The sequence below is a fragment of the Pyxicephalus adspersus genome, chromosome 4 (genome assembly GCF_032062135.1).
Source record: "Pyxicephalus adspersus chromosome 4, UCB_Pads_2.0, whole genome shotgun sequence".
NCBI classification, from domain to species: Eukaryota; Metazoa; Chordata; class Amphibia; order Anura; family Pyxicephalidae; genus Pyxicephalus; species Pyxicephalus adspersus.
The window spans coordinates 111,051,983-111,070,762 of record NC_092861.1 but is presented as its reverse complement, the minus strand read 5'-3'; the positions used below and the strand labels follow the sequence as shown (position 1 = coordinate 111,070,762).

Genomic DNA, 18,780 nt, shown 5'->3' with positions numbered 1-18,780 from the left:
GACCTTAGTACTCACTTTCCTAAGGTATCAATAAAATGCAAACAGTATCTTAACTGTCAATTTTCATGATATTTAACCCAGAATAGTTAAGAAGTATGTATATATAGCAAAGTAAACATGAAGATGGACCATGGACAGTACATTAACCAAGGTACATAAAAGTGCATAAAGGCAGTAAAATCACAGCAAATTATATTAAAACACATCTCTGCTTTATGCCAATAAAACATACATTTGTTTATGAGTTAAAAATGTAACCTAATTGGTTTTTATACAGAGCTCCACATGGGTTTCAGTAAGTATACAGCTACAGATTTCAAAATAATTTGGTCAAATCTGTGTTTTCTGAACATCGGCTTGTATTCTAATGTACCAGGAAATTAAAGTAGAAGAATTAACTTGAAGACTAACACAGCATCATGTCTACAAATAGAAGCCTTTTAGAACATGATGTACTCTGCCCAAAGACTGAAGCTTAGCCCAAAAAGTTCAAGGTCTGGTTATTGCATTTCGCTATTAGAAAATAAAATGAATCTCCTCTAAAGACACCTGCAGTCATTTTAAACCTTCAGATGTCTTTCGTTTTTAAAATGATTATTCCTTCCTGCAAAACATGTAAAAATCATTAGCAATGAATATAAATTATTTGGTTGATTTAGTGTCTGCTTGCTATGTTTTACCAGAATCAATGATCTTTCCATAAGGATGGGAAAATAAGTAAAGTAATGAGATGTCATTAAGGCAGCTTTAATTATAACATAGGCACAACCGCGTCGCAACTCATTAAAAAGAATTATCTTTTGTTTTCCCGCCTCATTTTCTATACATAGCCAATATGAATGAAAGCCAAGCTGGACCACTGTCATGAAACTGCGGATGATGTCACATCAAAGGATACAATCTAAAATTAATTACAGCAATTTCCTCTTAGCAGTACAAATTAAGAACATGCAAGTTGCTGTGTGGGAGAAGCAGAATTTGTACAGCCAAAAGGACATGTCAGGATGAGAGTCAGTGTATGCAACACAACGTAACTTATACACGGGAATTACATTACTACTTGGTTAAACGTAACAAGTTAGCAAGTGACCAGCACATGGCAATTTTTGTGCTGTTATTTTCACTGTAAAAATTTTAAAAATAATGGATTATTTTCAGCATCATCTACTACTAACCATAAGGCTGTGTAGACATAAGAGGCATGGTGAAAGGGGTTGTAACTATATGTCTGACATATGTCAGTATGTCAGGCTATGAGGGTGGCAGTGAATGAGATCAGTACCGCCTGCTTCAAAATCTTGCATAGTGGTGAACCTACGCAGGAATGCCTATTCTTGCCTAAGGTCCAAACATAACCTTATAATTCAAAATCCAATGGTAAACAGCCACCACTACTGAAATCAGGAGATCACTATAACATCTGCAGTGAGCTGACAAAACATGTTTCTTTGCAATACTGATTCACTTGATCTTTCTTGCAGCACATCAGAGATACTGTTTATAAGGTCCGAACAGTTTTGTGAACATGGCCTGTAATTAGTAGTTATTTGTTGTGCCTATAGAAGGCTCGTACAGGCTTCTCAACCTATTGTGCCCAGTGAGCAAAATTTAAATTTTTTCATTGCTACAAAAGTAATTCCCTTTCATTGGCAATAAATTGTTTTATACTCACAACATTATAAGCGTTCTTGATACTCACAGCCAGATAAAACTTTCCAGTGAAGGGGTATTGCATTTTCGGGTTTAAATATAAATGTTCCCAAAAGAATGACACCAAAAACATGTCTATAGTTTTTGGCCAAACAAGTCTTCTTTGTGCCCCTCTTTGATTTGAAGAACTGTAACAAAGCTGTGGCATAGCCTTACTACAGCCATATTTCCGATTTAAGTATATGTCACATTTACAAAGCATAGTGTCATACCGGTACTTCATAAATACCGGTAGTCCCCTGGTTACATACGAGATAGTGACTGTAGGTTTGTGCTTAAGTTGAATTTGTATGTAAGTCGGAACAGGTACATTATTCTAATAAATCCAATTAGCACACATTTTTGTCTCAACATATTATTAGGTAGCATGGTGTCAGTTATTGTATAAAATCCTCACTGTGAGTTAATCACAAACAAAGAAAAAAAAAACCTTATGGAGCCTAGACATTCATTAACTTCTGAAGCAAGCTGTGCTTTGATATGCAAAACAGCTGCAGAGTTTGTCTTGGTCATTAAAGAGTTACAAGATGTTGCAGAAGAGCTCAGTCCTTAAGCTCACCCACAATCTCAGCTGTGTTTAGCCAAAGATTTCTTATTCAAGTCATGCAAACCACCCCCTCCCCCCATCAAGCCTCCATCCGGCACACGAGTGAGCAGGGAAGCCCCGTTTGTATCCAGGAGTCATCCATATGTCAGATTTCTTTAATACGGGGACAACCGGTACTGTATGCATAGCAGTTTGTCATCTCAGAAACAAGGAAATACCTGTTGCTTGGCTCAGGGGTTGGCACTCTGGCCATTGCAACGCTAGATCCCAGGTTCGAATCTTGGCCAGGGCACTATCTGCATGGAGTTTGCATTTCCCCCCCGTGTTTGCCTGGGTTTTCTCGGGGTCTCTGGTTTCCTCCTCCACATTCCAAAAACATGCAGTTAGGTTAATTGGCTTCCCCCCAAAACTGACCTTAGACTGTGGTAATGACATATGACTATGGTAGGGATATTAGATTGAGGGCCCCTTTGAGGGACAGCTAATGACATGACTATGGACTTTGTACAGTGCTGCGTAATATATATAGGAAACAAAAGTGCTGGGAGGAGGGAAGCCCAGCTTCATGATTGATCAAAGTCACATAACCTGCCTCTCCTCCTATCAGGGAATGTTTCCTACTGTTTTATGCAGAGCACATTCTACCAGATACCGCAATCTTCACACCAGGGCTTACATTTCATGAATTATTAAAATGCAGAAATACCTAGTAAGTAAACTCTGCAATGTGTAGCAATGATTGGATATTGATAAACACACCCTTTAAAATTTGATCCCTTAGTATCAGTTTATTTTTTAGTTTACAATAATTGCTTTTTGGCCACTCAAGCAGTCTAACTGGCAAGCAGAGTGGCAGTTGGCATGGAGTTGGAACCTGGAAACAAAAAACAATTAGTAGTAAAGTTGGAATAAATTATTGGGTGACATGTAAGAGGTGTAAATTTGTTTCTTTTGTGTAGTTGTTACTTCATTGTTAACATTTTTATATTACATGTATCCTGTTTTAAAGGTATATTTATTGTTGTCTGCCTACCTTTACCTTGTCAGTTTTCAAAGCTTTTGGCCAGTAAGTAGAATAACTATATTAAAAAAGTGCAGCCTGATATAGTAAATCATTCAATCTTGCTCCTACCAATTTAACTAATTGCTATGTGCCTGAAGAAAGTACCTTTGTAATAAAAAGTAGTTCATCCATTAAAAAAAGTTTTTGCAGACCCTATTTCATCTATGTGAAATAACCAGCACACATGGGGCCTGATTTAGGCGGAGGTGTCCCCAGGACCTGCGGGGACCAGCAGGGCGCTGTGGGACAGCGACGAAACAAGGTACGTGGGTTTTTATTCTGCTTTTAGGTACCCCGAGACTAATTTTAGCATGTAAAATGCACCCCGAGTCAGACTCAGAAATACCGCTAGGGGGGTTAGAGCTCTCCTAGGCTGGAGAAAATACACTTTTATCAGTAAAACTTAATGATCCAGAAATGTTTTGAATTGTGGACCACATCCATCCCAGGTTTGCCGGATCACCTAGATTCACTGATGATAGTGTATTCTCTCCAGCCCTGAAGAGCTTTAATAAATCAGGCCCATTGACTGCACATGCCTAGGTATATGTAAACTGGAAACAAAGCATGTGTTAAAGAAAACACACATACCTATAGGATATATTGTTATGAAAATGTGAAGAATCCCATGAGTAGAAGATTTAAATTTGAAATTAAATCTGTGTTCCCATTCTCCTCATACACATGCTGCATTCTAATATTTTTGTACTTCATACAACTCTTCTATGAAAAAAGCCTTACTTGCAGTGTTACGGGTTTGTTAACATTTCCTATATGTGTCTCATCAACTCCCCCACCATTCTCATTGCTGCCTCTGCACCTTCTTTTGTTCTGCGCTCAGTACATTTTTGCTTGTTAGATTAATACCAACATTTTGAATTGCCTGTTCAAGAAACCGGCATACGTTTAAAGTGAATAAAAGCATACTCTTTACAAATAATAATACTATAACACAATAAATCCATTATGGGAAGCATTTCAAGGCTTTGCGGACACTTTCAGTCTGACAATAGATTTGGAAATGTTGCAAAGTCAATAAGTATAAAAACCTTTCTAAGCTAGATGTCATAGTTTTTGCTTCTGATTATGCTCATTATTATGCACCCTACTTTAAACCTCTCACGAGCTCTGCTGTCTCACATGCACAGATAACAGGGATACTTGGTGTATCCACGTTGCTGACCAAGAAGGAAATATACCATCTTAAGGTCAACAGACCCAATTGTGTTGGTGATATATCTATATGTCCACATATTCTTCACAAAGGAGAAACTGAATGGCCAATTGGGACTGACCTAAATATATTGCCATTGTGAAGGAGGACACATTTTAAGCTCTACTTTGAGCTATCAATGAATTGTTGCCATTCAGTTGAGTTATAGATTGGAATTCCAAATTTCTCCATTGAACCAGGTATGTTATGGCAATACACAAAGCCGCTGTCAGTTCTAAAGTACTGTACAAATGCAATATCTCTGGTTTAAAAGTACGATACCTTCGTATCGTATCATCTCTTGGCTCTTGCCAAACCATAGGTATACCAAATAGCATCTTATCACGTATTTCCTATGTCCACATCCGTAAACCCTTGACAGCCTATGCACACCTTATGAGAGGCCCAAGACTTATCTTGATCACCAAGTTTACCTTTGAAATATGCCAAATAGGCTTGCTCTACAAATGTGCTGACGTTCGCCCTTTGACTGGGAATGGTGAAACTGCCACACATATAACAAAATGAATCAGGGTTGTCTAGGCACTTATGATGAGAAACAGCAGAGTCAGACATGATCTGAATGAAAGGAAATACATGTGTAAGTAAAAAAATGAATTTTGCTTATTGACTACAGTAGTAGTGAGTAGCACACAACCTCTGACCACACTGTCTTGCGTGTAAATTAATAGCCTATACAAATCCACACTACAGTAATCGCATTAATATAGGCTGTAAAGAAAACATTTTAGTGTAAATTTAAAGTTAAAAATTTAAGTCAACAAATTTGTTCAAAATTGTTCCCCAATGTTATATCACAAATTTCTTTAAAAAAGTGTCAGTCTATAACTTGATCTGGGCACTAAAAATTACTTTAAATGCATGCATATCCTCCATGAAATACATGGACTGTGAAATTGGCACAGTACCACACTGGAGAAAAAGTTGTACAAATAAGTACAATTTTTAAAAAGCATTTTTCTGAAGTTTTGTGTTGCGACTATTGGTATTCTGTATTCTGTTGTGTGCAGTGATGTGTTAATTATTTTAACTGAAATGTTTTCATGTTAAACCATAACTTTTTAATATCTTTATAGTAACTTAGGTTCTGTTACATACTCATGGGTTTATGATCAATCCCAAGCCCTGTTTTTCTGTACATGATGTTCAATCTCTAAAATTAAAGCAAAACTTTAAAATCTTCTATAACATTTTGTAAATATAAAAAATGCAGTTAACAATGATTGTTTGTACTATAATATATAATATATAATATAGAATATCAGGATTAGAACATATAGGTGGATTTTCAAAGTGAATTTAAAAAATGAGTAATTTAGCAAACAATCGGTTGTTATTGATATTTAGTTCACAGAAAATAAATACCAGCAGGTAAATCTAAAAACTAAACATTTTCTTTTGGCACCTGACCTTTTCAGCTATTCTGATAAGTCTCAAATTAATGCATCTTTCAGAACCTCATAAAATCTCAACATTGAGTGTTACTGTGTCTGACTTTTTACATAATTTTATCTAGTCTTCAATTATCCATATATCTTTCACAAATGTTAAATTTGCTGTAAGTATAAATGCAATACAAACATTTTTAGGATTAGATGAATGCATTAGATGAATATGAAATGGTCAAAAAATTGATATGTGCATCACTGAAACCCATAAATATCTTCTTTCTGTATGGTCAATATATGGCATAGTGAAAACCATTTTTCAGTAATTAGATACTAGTTCAGTAAATGCCATATGATGCTTTTGTGCATTAAATGTCCTACACTATTTGCTTGTATGGGCAATGTATAGATATGCTCAGGCATATTGTTCAGTCATGTTGTCTATAACAAAATAGCAGCTGTTGTACCTATTTTGTAATATTCAGATAACATGGTAGTTCAGGATGAACTCAGATCATCAGATTTTTCCAGTTAGCTCAGACTGCTGAGGGTGGTAAAACCAAAACCTTATCTTAGATATGGGCTTTTTCACAGATACTGGTAAATATAAAGTAGGATCATTCTGAATAGATGAAATCACTGTAGAGCAGTTAGCCTGGCCAAATTACAGAGTTTTTGTTTTCATTCATGGCAATTAACAGTTCATGAACTAGGATATGTTTGTAGAATATTAGGTTTATATAGTGCACTTTTTATATAAAATATGAACTTTCATTTAATTTATTAAATTACTACTAGATAATTAGAACTAGATTAAAATTATATTTTGTCTGGCCTGGGACATAATCACTGAAATAAAGTAAAATATGAGTGGCCTACAATATTGCTTAGGCCAGAGACTTCACTTTTATAGTGGAAATCTATTTCCCATGATTAGTAGTTAAACCTTTCAATTCTTTTTAGGTTCATAATGAAGCATATAGCCACATCACTATAATCTGATCTTGAAAGGTAAACTGGGTACACACGTGAAATAATTGTCGTTGGAAAGGATCTTTCACAATCTTTTCCAGCGACTAAGGACTGCATGATGCATGAACGAGTTTGAGTCTATAGAGAGGGGAGGGGGAGAACCACGGAGGAGAGTCCTCTCCTCCTGTGTCACTGTCCGTATTCTGTCATTTGAAACCCCTATTTAATGTACAGCACTGCGTAATATGTTGGCGCTATATAAATCCTGTTTGTTATTTTTATTAATATTAATAATATAATATCTGTGGCCTCCTATGATCTTGTATGATCTATGATCTGACCTCCTACTGTCCTATCTAAAAGTCAGATTTCATTACCTACATTCATCACTTATTTCTTCTCTTGGTTAGCAGCTTCTGTTTATCAGGCCTGCAAGCTGATACTATGAACCACATTTATTAAGGCTCTCCAAGGCTGGAGACAATACACTTTCAACTGTGAACCCGGGGGGGATTCAGCAAACCTGGAATGGACTTCTTAAATGTAATTTGAAATTTGTTAGCAAATGTTTTTAATCCTGTACCAGATCCTTTCCAAGTTTGGTGAATCACCTAGGTTCACTGATGAAAGTGTATTCTCTGCAACCTTGGAGAGTTTTTTAAATTAGGCCCTATGTCCTTATAGGTTCATAAAGGTTTAGTGTAGCCACATAACTGTTTGGAGTATGAGCACTCTATAAGATTGATTGTAGATTGCAGAGCACATACCTGGCCAATAAAATTTTCATAAAAAGCTTGGCAGAGTGGAGGAGGTGAAACAGCTGATATCCCCCCTGATCAAGGACAGGTAATTTAAGACTGAGAAAAGGCTGGGAGTGGGAGAATTGAAAAATTAGGTGTAGCTGCAATAAAAGTGCAGTTAAATTTTTTATCTAGAAAATCGCTTAATTTGCAATTGATGCATTATACTAATAAATGCATCTATGTGATAGCTGTTGTTTCAAATTTTCCCTTTGACTGCTTAGATGCTTGACGTTAAGCATAAGGGATCAAAGTGCTCCTGGCCTATGGGTGTAAGAGCAAAAAAGAAACATTACAACCCTAAACTATTGGTTAAGGTAGGGCAAGCTTGGGCGTGTAAAGACTGTTTGTAATGTGCAGAAAGTGTATGTGACAGTACTTTGAATACATTTCTGTTCACATGCCTAAAAAATCATAACATGGATTACTGACACCCTAATTTTCTTTGGCAATGAAGGTTTAGGTGAAGGAAGTCAAAGTACTGAATGCACAGGCAAAATAATTGCTTGCATTGAAATATAAGAGAGAGAGAGAGTGTAGTCGATACCCAAGGGATAAAAAGTAGTGAGGAGGTGAAAAATAAAAGTGGACGATTGATAAAGCTGTGTGAAGTTGGTGGTAGAACAAAATCAATGTGACTCTGGCTGTCCTTCTCTGGCTGTCTGCAGGCATCATGTAACACTTCGTAGGGAACAGCTGTCACTCGGTATTGGAGCTTGATAGGATCAGCAAATTTCTTACAAATTTAAATTAGAAATTGACTTATTCTTATCAACTTTTGGAAGGCTAGATGCACTGTCCTAGCACATGTTTGCCTGCAAGACTTCTGTGCGCAAAGGAAGAAATCTGGGGAAGAAGTGACAGAGGACCAGGAGCCCACAGATAATGCAGTACAATGAATTCCAGCAGAGGCAGAGGCAGAGGCAAAGGTCAGCCAGAAGGCATTAAAGCTACGGAAACTAAGAGTAAGGTGCCAACAGACAGGTGAATATCATTAAGCAGGGAGATGGCTGTCTATCTTCCTCTGAATCTATAAAGCACCATAACCTGTCAAGATTCAGGCCAAACATTTCCATAGAAAATTGAAACTTTATACCAAATCGAAGGAGGATCTCTGTGTAATAACTGCCATCAGCTGTATGAAATGCACATTACCACCTTCTAAAGAGCCGAGAAAGGATTTGATAAACTCAAGTAATGTTGAAAATCAGTTTTGTAGAGCTAAGGTTATAGGGATCTCTAACCTCTTGGCCACATGACTCTCAAATAAATAAACTATGATTACCATCATTATTTTAGCTCTAAAAACACTGCTATGATAACCAGTCTAAAGGTGCGTACACACTTCCAATTTTTATCGTTCCAATCGAACGACGAACGATCGATTGGGCAAAAAATCGTTCGTAAAAAAGTAACCAACGACGCCAACGAACGAGGAAAGTCGCTGGAAACAAACGACCGGACCGACGGATCGGATTGGACGACGATCGTTGACCATCGTTCGTGTGTACGGTCGTTCGTTGATCGTCCATGTTCAGAGCATGCGTGATGAACGAACGTCCGTTCACTTTCCTGTCGTGCACATAGTTCCTCTATCGCTTAAACGATCGTATCTATTGTGTGTACAATATCTACGAACGATCATGTCGTTAACTCTATGTGCAGGATCGGTGCTATACGATCGTTCATATATATCGTGCATGAACGTTCGTCGTTCGTTTTCCAACGATAATAATTGGAAGTGTGTATGTAGCTTAAGTATAAACACCTCTAGGAATCTTATAAAACTTTACTGATTAGATATGTATTTACCTGGCACTCTCTTTGCCCAGTTAATCATATGCACCAGTTCTTTATCTGCAAGGTTTGTTAGCAGGGTCATCATGGAAGCCTCACTGAGTGGTTTGGTTGAGTCATGCTCGGAATAAACAATGGGCGGCTCCGCTTCCATTAAGGCACTGATAACCTGTTCTGCTGTTAAAGATAATACAGGGCTCAACTTCATGCTTTTCACAGTGGGGTTCACCCAGATAGAGGCCGTCCTTATCTCTGACACATTGCCTTCACTCTTTTGCTCTTGCTCTTCTTTTTGTCGTTTGTGTTTCATCATACGTCCTCCTCTGCGATCCTTTCTGATACCTGGGAAATATATTTAAAAACTGCTTTAATAAATCAATAAATGGCAAAATAAAGAACACATTTCACTTGAGTTAACCTGACAGCACTTAACATGTATAATTTTTCTGACAACTGACCACATTACTGAAAGTTTAAATGCTTAAATGGCAGAACGTTCACCTAACCAGGTGAATCTGTGTTTATTTTAAACACAATTTTATGCACAATGCATAGAAAAAGTTGGTTTAGTGGTCAGCGTTCTGGCCTTTGCAGTACTAGATCACAGGTCTAATCTTGGCACTCTCTGCAAGTGTTTGTATGTTCTTCCTGTGCTTGCATGAGTTTCCTCCAGGCACTCTGCTTTCCTTTCTTATCCCAACAACATGCAATAAGAGCTAATTGGCTTCCATTAAAAAAATGCCCTTAAACTAAGTAAATTACTATGGTGGGGACATTATATTGTGAGCCCTTTTGAGGAACAATTAGTGATATACCAATGGACTTTGTAAAGTGCTTTATTATGTCAGTGCTATATAAATATAGGATAATAAAAAATTAATAATAATGCATAGTGCATGGAAATGATAAGAAAATAGGTATTTAAATTAAAGCATGAACTGATATTTAAAGCAAGCACATCTTCACTGGGTTAGGAATTCTACACTTTTAGTAAACCAACCTAATTGGTTTGATTTATAAAGGAATATAGGATAGTGAAATATGACTTTGCTTAGTGAATGAGGTGAAGGTTTACTTTAACTATCCAATTGTGGGCAAGCAAAAATCATGTTTTTTTGACATTTTCTTGAATCTTTTTCTTTGCATGAAAATGAATTTTCATCTCATTCACTTAAAAACGTTAAAAGAACCTTGAAAGGTGATAATTCACTTTGGTAATGTCCAATTTAAAGATTATAGAGAAGAAAGACTATCCATGTAAGATCCTGGAAGTGGAAACACTTTGGAAATCATTTTCAGTTACTTAGTAGGCTGGATCCTGATAGAATGATATCATAAATATTTGTGGCTTAGCGGCTACTGAAAAATAAATGAACATAAATTATTTTAATCTTGGCATCACCTTAAAATCTTACCACTGTGATTGATGAAGTTCTCCAAACTGAAAGGTTTTCAGATATGATATTGAACTTTATCTTAAAACTTATTCGCAGGAACACACCTAAATTCTTTCCACCCATGTTCTCTACCCACTCAGTTTCAGCCCCATTCAGAAGCTCATGTTTTCCAGCTCTTTACATTGTATATTTATATAAACATAATGGATTTAAAATAAACTTATCACTAGGATGAGCTGTTCCAACTGCACACACCCTGTTCTAGTCTCCGGAATACCATTGAAGTCAGCATGCTTCAATTCTCCATGTAAATAGTTCCTTCCAGTTGGAAAGTTGGGGCTGCACCATATTACCTTCAATGTGTGCCATTTTATCGGTCAAAAAAAGCACAAGGCAAGTGGAATAGCTTGCTCCTTCAAGCTGAAGGCTGCTATGGCATACAGAGCTATGCAGGTTAAGGGGGCTTTCAAAACACCATGGACCATTGCATTGTAACAAATTGCTTTATTAGCAAACTCTTTTATACAGCACAAGAAAGTTGAACTAATCTGGGATGGATCCCAGGAACTGTCCTAATTTTAGTCTCTTCCTAATTGTGCAGCTTTCTTGTAATCTAAATAGGTTTACAGCAAAATGTTAATTACTACAAAGGCAATAAAAGGACTGATTTATTTTACTTTCAACATTTAACCATTTCCAATATTGACAATGATCTCATTGTAAGAGCTTATGGACATTACATAGTTCTGAGCTATATATTTGGATTTATGACCATGACTTATCTTATGATAAGGTTTGTTGTTATAAATTTTCTTGCCAATGAACAATTATTGTAAATGTGGCGTCTTCCTTTTAGGATTATTTTAAACAAACATAAAATAAGCAATGAAACTTCTTTATAGCCCTGCACAATTTTATCTGCCCATCGTAAAATTTACAAGGAACTTCAATCATATAGGAAAAACACTAAAATCTATTTTGGCCACAACATATTGATAATAAAAACACAATAGAGTAATTTTAACAATAGCCTCATGCTTTCCAGTAGGTTGGCATAGGTTGGCACCTTATATTTAAGGTGCCTTCCAATATGGTTGCACCCTCAGTGGATTTACCAGTACATTGGGTTGATAAGGTAAATATTTAATGTTAAATCTGTACACTTAGCAAACTGAAATATCATTCTATTGATAAATACACTGGTTTAATAAATGGGGTAAGGCTATGCTGGCTTCAGCCCTTTAATCATGTGCTAGCCAAAATCAGGTTTTTTACATTTCTATGTGTAATTTTGGATATTTTTTACAAAGTAAATTTTAACTGTTTTCACTAAGCTAAATTCACTGCCTGAAACGTGACAGGGGCTCCAACAGCCCATTTTCCCCCAAGAAAGATTCACTTATTGATGCAGGAGTCCACCCTGGGTAAGTGGTGTTGGATCCCAGCTAAATGGATATTATCATTGCCCCTCTAAAAGGTTAACTAACCTGAACAGATTTGCATTCCAAACAGTTAGATACTATGGGTAACATGAAGTCAAATCATTTTAATATTGGATAGGATCCAGGGATGGTTGCGTAATTTTGAGTAACTGTTGCAAGGTCTGGAATGAAATGGAAGGTTGAATTGGCCTTTTTATCCCACCCCAGAATCTGTCCCATGACAAAGCTTCACCTAACCAGGCCTGGGGCTAAAGGGTAATGTTGGCAGGTGGGGTTCTATATTCTTTGAAGTTCTGGGAGAGAAGGGAGTTTTTTTTCTTGAGTGGACATGTGATCCCAGTTCCCCCAAAAATCACACGCCCGGTAAGAAACTCATCATGGGTCTCAAATGCTTTTCAGTAAAAACATTACCCTTTAGCCCCAGGCCTGGTTAGGTGAAGCTTTGTCATGGGACAGATTCTGGGGTGGGATAAAAAGGCCAATTCAACCTTCCATTTCATTCCAGACCTTGGAACAGTTACTCAAAATTACGCAACCATCCCTGGATCCTATCCAATATTAAAATGATTTGACTTCATGTTACCCATAGTATCTAACTGTTTGGAATGCAAATCTGTTCAGGTTAGTTAACCTTTTAGAGGGTAGAAAGACTTTGTATTGTGCATACCCTCATAGGGGAAAACATTATTTACTTGATTGAAAAGGAACAATATAGCAATATAACAATATAACAATAAGTGGGAAAAAAACACCCGTGGACTAACACGTTACCATGTATGTAACCTGATGTACTTGTCTATACTGCAGCATTGCCTGCTACCATGCTTTACTTTTTTAACTCTGGTCTACCTTTTATACATATACCACCACTACTCTATAAATTGTCAGGAAAATAGGAAGTCTTACAGAAATGGAACAGATAAAAATAAAAGAAGATTGCTCAATTTCTTAAAATGACTTTATCATCAAAAGTCCAAAATTGAACCATTTTGAAATAAGACATTCTCCTCCTCTAATTCCAAGCACTTGTTAGAACCTTTGGACAGCACAAAATGATTCCATAATCTTGTTCCCAGTCTCATATTATGCTGAATATCATACATAAAACTGTTAGCTGTCAGAAGCACTTGTCACGTGAAATAACAGTAACAAAGGGTTATGTAAAAAGTGTGGCAGGTCATTATGAGCATGATCCTGACCTGTGATGAGTTTACTTAGCTGTCTGCTTTGATAATACCTCACCACATTTGCTGGGAAAAATATATGACGGCTTCAATAGTCAAAGCTCTTCTGTATTTCTTACAAAAGCATCATAATTCCCCAGTTACTGCAGGACTGTTTTGTATTAATTTTAAGATGATTTGCCATACTTCTTTAGAACAAATTTCTAATAAACTCTGTTGTTTTCAAGTCTTGCTCAATTGAGTTCTTTGTAAATCTATTTAGTAAAAAACATAACATTAAAGTTATTGAATTTATTAATTAGTAACTGCTAACATTTGTTACTAACTGATGACTGTCCTTTATTTTTGAAAGTGTTAGGGGAACGTTAAACCCCCTACAGGAGTAGGGACAAGTATTGCTAGCAGACAGGATTAGAAACATTCCAGGATACTGACATTAAAAACATATTATCTAAAAAAAAACATATACACAGCGATACACCGAATTCTAGGAATACGTTATTGACTGCCTAACACCCCAAATGCATGAGAAGTGAAAGAACCTTTATTGATGATGTATCATATATGCACTATGGTGTATTTTCATGTGTTGCACTGCACTGTAGCGCATGAGTGTGGGTGGGTGTAATAGATGTACAAGGAGTGGTATGCACATTCATATGCACAGAGCGATCTGAACAGAGCGATCTGAATGAACAGAGCGATCTGAATGAACCCTTAATGTTTCAGGTTGCCACTTTGTTGTAAGGTTCGGTATCTAAAGTCTCATCAGTTCTTGGTGCAAACTTTAATTTCTATACTGAATGTCTAGAAAGCTTGGCCCCATTTGTGAACACTAATTTGAACACTGTTTTAATGTACATTAGGTAAATAACTTTTTCTTTTTTCAAAATAGTGCAATCTATTCCTAATAATCTTCAAAATTTTCTTGGCTTTAAACTAAATATTGTATAAACAAATCCATGGTTCAGGGTAAAGGTCCAACATTGCACAAAGACCCTGATTTTTAGATAGTAATAAGTGCATTTGAATACAGGTAGTCCCCGAGTTAAGGACATCCGACATTCGAACGACTCCTAGATATGAACGAGACTTCCCTGCTCGCTTGTGTGCAGGACCAAGACTTGATGGAGGAATGGGGCGGTTCATGTGACTTGCAGGAGAAATCTTTTGCTAAACACAGCTGAGGTTGTGGGTGATCCTAAGGTCTGAGCTGTTCTGCAGACTTTTGTAACTCTTTAATGACTAAACAACTGAACTTTGCAGTTTTTGCTTTGTTTGTGATTTAATCACAGCGAGGATTTTATACAGTAACTGTCACCATGCCGCCTAATAATATGTTAAGACAAACATCTGTCCTAATTACATTTATTAAAATAATGTACTGACTTACATACAAATTCAACTTAAGAACAAACCTACAGTCCCTATCTCGTATGTAACCCGGGGACTATCTGTACTTTGCTCTTTTATTTGCCTTACATGTTTGTTTATCAGACCCTGTGGGGCTGATTTACTGAAGTCTAAGAAATTGGTGCATTCCTTTCCTCTTGTTTTATTGTCAATTAGTGCCACCCCCCTTAAATTTGTATGAACATGAAGAGGAAGAAGGAAGAAAAGTTTTTTTCTTGTGGCAATTACATGTGATATGTAATATCACATGTATGCCACAAAAACCCTGCTATTCTTCTTTCTTCCTTTTCATGTTGATTTGCTGAAGTTTAACCTTCCCATTTTATGAATTAGGTGAACTTCTGTTCACTTTAGTCATTCAATCATGTGCAAAATCTTTGCAAATTAAATGAGTTATCTTATTCACTAAGCTAAGAGAAAATTCCATTGCAGACTGAAAATTTACTTTGTTAAGTGAACAGAAGAAATAAAATATAATATAGGGTACAGTCACAGATCTATTCATATAAATAACAAATAATTACATAAAAACTGTAACGTGTCAGCTATGTCTGTATTAGAATTTTGTGCATATAAAATGAAGAATAATATGTTGCTCATATAAAAATTTTTGAAGTTGCTGTTGTTCACTAATAAGACTATGTGGACGTTTTTTTCTTCAGGGGATTTTATGCTATGCAAAAGCACGTATTAATAAGAAGCACAGTCTGATGATTCAGTAGACGAATGTAATTAAATTTTCAGCTTGCCAAAATTAAGTGATAAATGTTTTTCAGCCTAATTCCCTCCGTTAGGGATTTATTATTACCAATAGTTTATAGCTTAATTTTAATCATGTAATCTGTTTAAATACCACATTTTTCATAATTCTTCAGCCATTTAGTGAAATTGCAGCCAGAACTAACAGAATGAGTTAATATAAATGTAACAATTTACTGTAATAAAATCGAAATTGGTAAAAAAAAATAAAAGAACGCCAAGACTATATCAGCTTTGGATGATTAACATGCAAACTGGAAAAAAAATAAAAACATTCACAAAATGCAAAATTTGCTTTCGTTTTATATTGTGGTATGTATGACATGGCAGTCTACGTTGGTGGTATTCCCATTCTCTATTTTATTTTGATTTCTTGGGTGGGCAACAGTAAATAGATGGTCAGTGTGTTTTCTCAATATAATTTTCTTTTCAGTAGTATGCCTAAATAATGTCTACTAGGTGAAAGCATTTGATAAGTTTGTCCTAGTTGGCTTCCAACGCACATACGCTTTGTTCTTTAACCCTAACGAGTCTGGCAATGGACTTCAAAAGAAAAAGACATAACACAAAGCAGTTTAGACAAATTTAGATAAGAGCGTGCAAGTGCCAAGTGGTAACTCCCTGTTGGACTGGCATTTTGAAACAGTACCAGCTGCTCACTTTCTTCTTTAGGTGATGAGGTGAGACTCCAAGACATATCACCCTTTATTACAAGATGAATGAGTGCTTGTTCATCTCTCAGCTTAGATGTAAGCAATATTTTGGTTGGCTTTTGAAGACAAATTGCTGGCTGAGGTCTAACAACCTTCAGCCAAGGGGATGAGCCACTGGCCTACATCTTTTCATCCATCAAAGAGAAAATATCTGTCAAGTATGGTGGGAAGGAAATCTTGGACATGACTGAAGACAGTAGATGTCATCAAAATTCATTCAGATTTTGACTAGTTTCACATTCTAGGATAAGGCTGCTGTTTCCCAACATTTTATTCATTTAGATTCTTCCTGTATACTCCCCATGGGAAAATAACAAAAAAAAATCAAAAGACAAATCCTCTGGAGAAAATGTTACTTGCAAATGAAAGTAGATCATATTCCTAATATATGCCTGGAATGCCTCTTTCTAATATTTAAACATCTGCTTTGTTGTAAGTAATTTCTAGCTGTGTGATTCAACCTTCACCCTTCACATATGAGATACTCTGGCAGTGAAACATTATTTTAATTTAAATAGAAACATTCCTTTATCCTTGCAGGCCCACACATAGTTTACTTAACTGAGCCTGTACTAGTTCCTAATTAAAAATAAGTAAACCTAAAATATCAAAGTATACATGCAAGCACAGAAATAAAGATATTTGACATAACACAGAGTGTAAGTTTGGCCAAAAGTTTTTATATTACATTTTGGATAGAGTGCAGAATTGTTAGAACCCCGTTATGGTTTTATTGTGATCTGTGTCTTTGTTAGACAGATTTAGCTTCTCTATTTGTCTTTTCTTACTAATTTTGAGTTGTCATTGGAGAAGGAGGTGAGGGTAAATTTTCCAACAGTGACACTTGTTCCTTTGATTGATTTGGTTCAGAGTTTTTCTCACTTTCTGTTACATCCATAGACAGTAAGGCATGGCAATCTACCCAATGGAACTTTTTGTGGGTTTTTGAGTTTTATTTATTTCCTTCTCTATAAAAAAATGCAAAAAATGTTACCTTTAGTTATCTTTATATTTACAAAATCTGGTGTTATACCATGGTATGAACTAATGGACAATAAAGGAGATACCTATAATAATATTCTTTTTTATGTTATTTAACCAAAAGTAGGATTGGTCATTTTCAAACATATGAATTGTTGCTTATCATTACCATAATTACATACCGGTAGTGACAAGTTGTCCATTCAGTACGTTATCCAGTTTCAATACATCTACTAAATACTGTGGCATCTTAAACACCTAATAGCTGAACTGTCTATTATAAATGTATAGCTTCCCAAAACCTTTAAAGAACATGAGATTTATAATTAATAATGTATTTACATTTTATTAAATATTTATAGACTTCGTTTCTAAAAGCTATAATAGGTAAACTGATAATCAGGGGAGATGAATTTACACCCACATTGGATATTATGTTTATTATCACTGCTTAGAAACTATAATATTTTGATTTTCAATATATGATTGTAATTGTTACTAGAGATAAGCAAATTTCTCGAAAATTCGATTCAGGCCAGTTAGCCGAATTTTCTGAAAATATTTGCTTCGATCTGAATTTTTAGCGGTGAATCGCGTTAAAAACGGCTATTTCCAGTTATTTCGGCGATTTTGCGGTTGCTGTGCAGTACTTCTACTATGTATTTTTAGATAGAGTTTCTCTATCTAAGAATACAGGGCTCTAAAGGGGATAGATGGGGACAAGTCCCCATTCATCCCCTGTAGTGCTCTGTATTTTTAGATAGTAAAATGCTTTGTCTCATTCTTTATATATTTATAAATGGTTATTTCTGAAAATACTTATTGCATATTTCCTGAAAGATCATGCCAAATTCTTTATTGTTCACCTATATGAAATATCTTCACTACCGACTAGAGATGCATTTTCAAATACGGAAAAAAGGTTAGTAAAAGAAGAACATGTAACTGCAAAATATATATACAGTATATAGTATTTGGAGAAATACAAAAACTTCATATCTCACTCCTAAAATGTTCAGAACAAAAAAGCCTATTTTAATGTGTTTTAACATAAAATGTTGAAGTAGCTTGTATAGGCTTTTAGTGCTGATCAACTGAGGAGCTGGAGAGTGTTTGCATTGTTCTGTAGATTACCATATCCATGTGGACATTATATAAATTAATACATGCTGTTGGCCTTTTTATTATAAAAGTATATATTTTCTTCCTGCCAATCAGGGTTAAATAACACTATTTTTACCATACCAAGATACTTATGAATTATATCTTAACCGTCTTGGCGGTATTCTCAAGTGTGGCTAGGGGTGAATTTTACAAAACCAAAGGCAGTAACCCTGAGCCACACTCGGGGTAGGAAAAAATTCCTACCTGGACCCTTGA

At 35.8% G+C, this 18,780-nt stretch overlaps 1 protein-coding gene across 1 annotated transcript in view; it reads right to left on the bottom strand.

Moving 5' to 3' along the window:
• The window catches only part of ESR1 (estrogen receptor 1), an 89,553-nt gene that overhangs the window by 23,857 nt on the left and 46,916 nt on the right, over nucleotides 1–18,780 (bottom strand). The window contains exon 4 of the mRNA XM_072409292.1: nucleotides 9,527–9,853. Coding sequence (XP_072265393.1) covers nucleotides 9,527–9,853 — 327 coding nt within the window. The remainder of the gene's footprint in view (nucleotides 1–9,526; nucleotides 9,854–18,780) is intronic.